General features: G+C 41.2%; 2 protein-coding genes across 4 annotated transcripts in view; one reads left to right on the top strand and one right to left on the bottom strand.

Annotated features, from left to right (window-relative positions):
• The window catches only part of LOC106870157 (collagen alpha-1(XII) chain), a 490,284-nt gene that overhangs the window by 433,177 nt on the left and 54,644 nt on the right, over positions 1-2,463 (top strand). The gene's annotated exons all lie outside the window — the stretch shown is intronic.
• The window catches only part of LOC106868389 (uncharacterized), a 437,000-nt gene that overhangs the window by 399,350 nt on the left and 35,187 nt on the right, over positions 1-2,463 (bottom strand). For all 3 annotated transcript variants that reach the window (XM_052977217.1, XM_052977216.1, XM_052977218.1), the window contains exons 4-6: positions 2,077-2,201; positions 1,404-1,638; positions 19-102 (exon numbers count right to left, since the gene is read on the bottom strand). In XM_052977217.1, the coding sequence (XP_052833177.1) occupies positions 19-102; positions 1,404-1,638; positions 2,077-2,201 (444 nt within the window). The remainder of the gene's footprint in view (positions 1-18; positions 103-1,403; positions 1,639-2,076; positions 2,202-2,463) is intronic.

Consider the following 2,463-nt stretch of genomic DNA (forward strand, 5'->3'; position numbering starts at 1 on the left):
AAACTTGTAAGTACTTACTGCTGTAACATGCAGAATCAAGTTGCTTTGCAGTACATGGGCTGTTGACCTGTTTCACGACGCAAGCCGCTTCCATTTTGGGTGCTGTGAGAGAAAAAGACACCGGTTAAAAGAGGAATAGATAGAACTTCCATTGGCTGGTAGTGAGAACATCTAACCATGGTTATATATATATATATATATATATATATGTATGTATGTATGTATGTATATATTACTGTGTGTGTGTACATGTGCGTGTGTTCTGTAGAGTAGTGGTGGTGGTTGTCGTTTGGGCTGTTAGTGGCAGTGTTAGTCGTGGTGATAGGAGCGCTGGTTGTAGTAGTGGTACTGCTAGTTTTTTGGTGGGTGGGATGTAGTAGTGTTGAGGTTTTAGTAAAAGTAGCTTTGGTCGTGTGGGTTGAACTTCACAACCAAACTTTGAAAACGAGATTGGTGAATAAATCCAGAGGGAAGGGCTCCACTAGATGGAACAACAACAATTACATCATCGAAAGATGTTTTAGTCATTTAAAAAAACATACAAAATTGTTTAATTCAATTTCCATTAATCTTAAGAGGTGTTAATACGTCTATTGTCCAAGTGTGACAAATGTTGTCCGCTCTAACTGATTGGAATCTATTTAGTGGTCTGTTCCTGTAGGCCCGGCTCGCTTTATTTTCTAGTTGAACATGCAGACATTTGGCTTTGTTGTATTCATGTTGAGTGACTTTAACCCCTTAGCATTCAGATTGTTCTGTCAAATATCACATTTATTTATTCATATCGCTTCGAATTAATCCTGCAATATCCCAAAGCTTTGAGATTTCGATAATGTAATTGTATATTTTTAGAATGACATTGTAGGGTAGGTGTAAGAGACCAGATCTGCATATGGCCAGTTTAAATGCTAAAGGGTTCTGATTATTCCATAATCCACTGTCCCGACTTTAAAGGTATAATGATATAATGGTTATAGCTGTTGGCACTCCGTCGCTTACGACGACGAGGGTTCCAGTTGATCCGATCAACGGAACAGCCTGCTCGTGAAATTAACGTGCAAGTGGCTGAGCACTCCACAGACACATGTACCCTTAACGTAGTTCTCGGGGATATTCAGTGTGACACAGTGTGACAAGGCTGACCCTTTGAATTACAGGCACAACAGAAACAGGAAGTAAGAGTGAGAGAAAGTTGTGGTGGAAGAGTACAGCAGGGTTCGCCACCATCCCCTGCCGGAGCCTCGTGGTGCTTTAGGTGTTTTCGCTCAATAAACACTCACAGCGCCCGGTCTGGGAATCGAAACCGCGATCCTATGACCGCGAGTCCGCTGCCCTAACCACTGGGCCATTGCGCCCCCACAATGGTTATAGAACAATGTTTAAAAGAAAACGAATTAGCTTACCTGTTGGGTTGATGCTGATGTCATAGGAAGGATTGCTACAAGCTGAGGAACTGAGATCGAATCGTTTCTGGGAAAGGACATTGAGGACCAGCTTACGAAGGTTCGATACTTGATCAACAAATAATTTCCCTGGCTGATCGTCAGTTGCCGAAGTCTTGTAGTCGTAGTTGGCTTCATTAGGATAACTGTTTTGAAATGAAGCGTACACAGTGACCACACCACATTGGACCTTCACCTGGAGAAAATAACAGATATAATATACAGGGTGACCGCATCAAACTGGACACTGACCTGGAGATAACAAAAACGGTGTAACATGTACGGTGTCCCTGATTTGATCTGACTGATTCCTTTAGCGATGGTGTCCAAACTTTGTTCCATAAACCCACTGTCTCCTCCTATTATCTATTCTACCGTTACTACAACATTGTCTTCTCAGAACTAGCTATTTCCAGTCCTTTCTCCCCGCCAATGTGAACCCACTCTTCAGAATTCCCTCCATTGCCCACATTTATCTTGTAGTCATAAATGTCCCAAAATCAATATTAAGAATGTGACCAACGAGTCCTGGAAGGACCAAGAGGTTTATGGGTACTGTCCCTTCTTTCCCAATCATCCACAAAAACAGAAAAACACAATTCAGTATATATTGTTCTTAGAATATTCGTCTTACCAGAACTGTTGTACCCAAGGTGGACTTAGTCGTGTTGGTGATCTGCAGGACTTGTTGTTTTGTCTCGTTAGTTTTTGGAATGGCGATATTGAGTAGCGGAGTTTCTTTTTGAACAACGGTCGGAGCTGGAAATAGACAGTGACGTTTAGGAAGGCACAGCATAGCAATTAAACAAAATAAAATATAATATAAATGTAAGTGCCCCATAGAGGAAATGGCAAAGGACAGGGGTGCCTGGGGATACAAGTTTATGAAAACCTGCTCATCATGATAGAACTGGCTTTTAGAAGCCCTGCGAGGGGATGTATTGCATGTATATGCATGCATAGGGGCAAAACTGTACACGTTTATATATATATATATATATATATATATATATATATATAT

Source organism: Octopus bimaculoides, chromosome 27, assembly GCF_001194135.2.
Source record: "Octopus bimaculoides isolate UCB-OBI-ISO-001 chromosome 27, ASM119413v2, whole genome shotgun sequence".
NCBI lineage: Eukaryota > Metazoa > Mollusca > Cephalopoda > Octopoda > Octopodidae > Octopus > Octopus bimaculoides.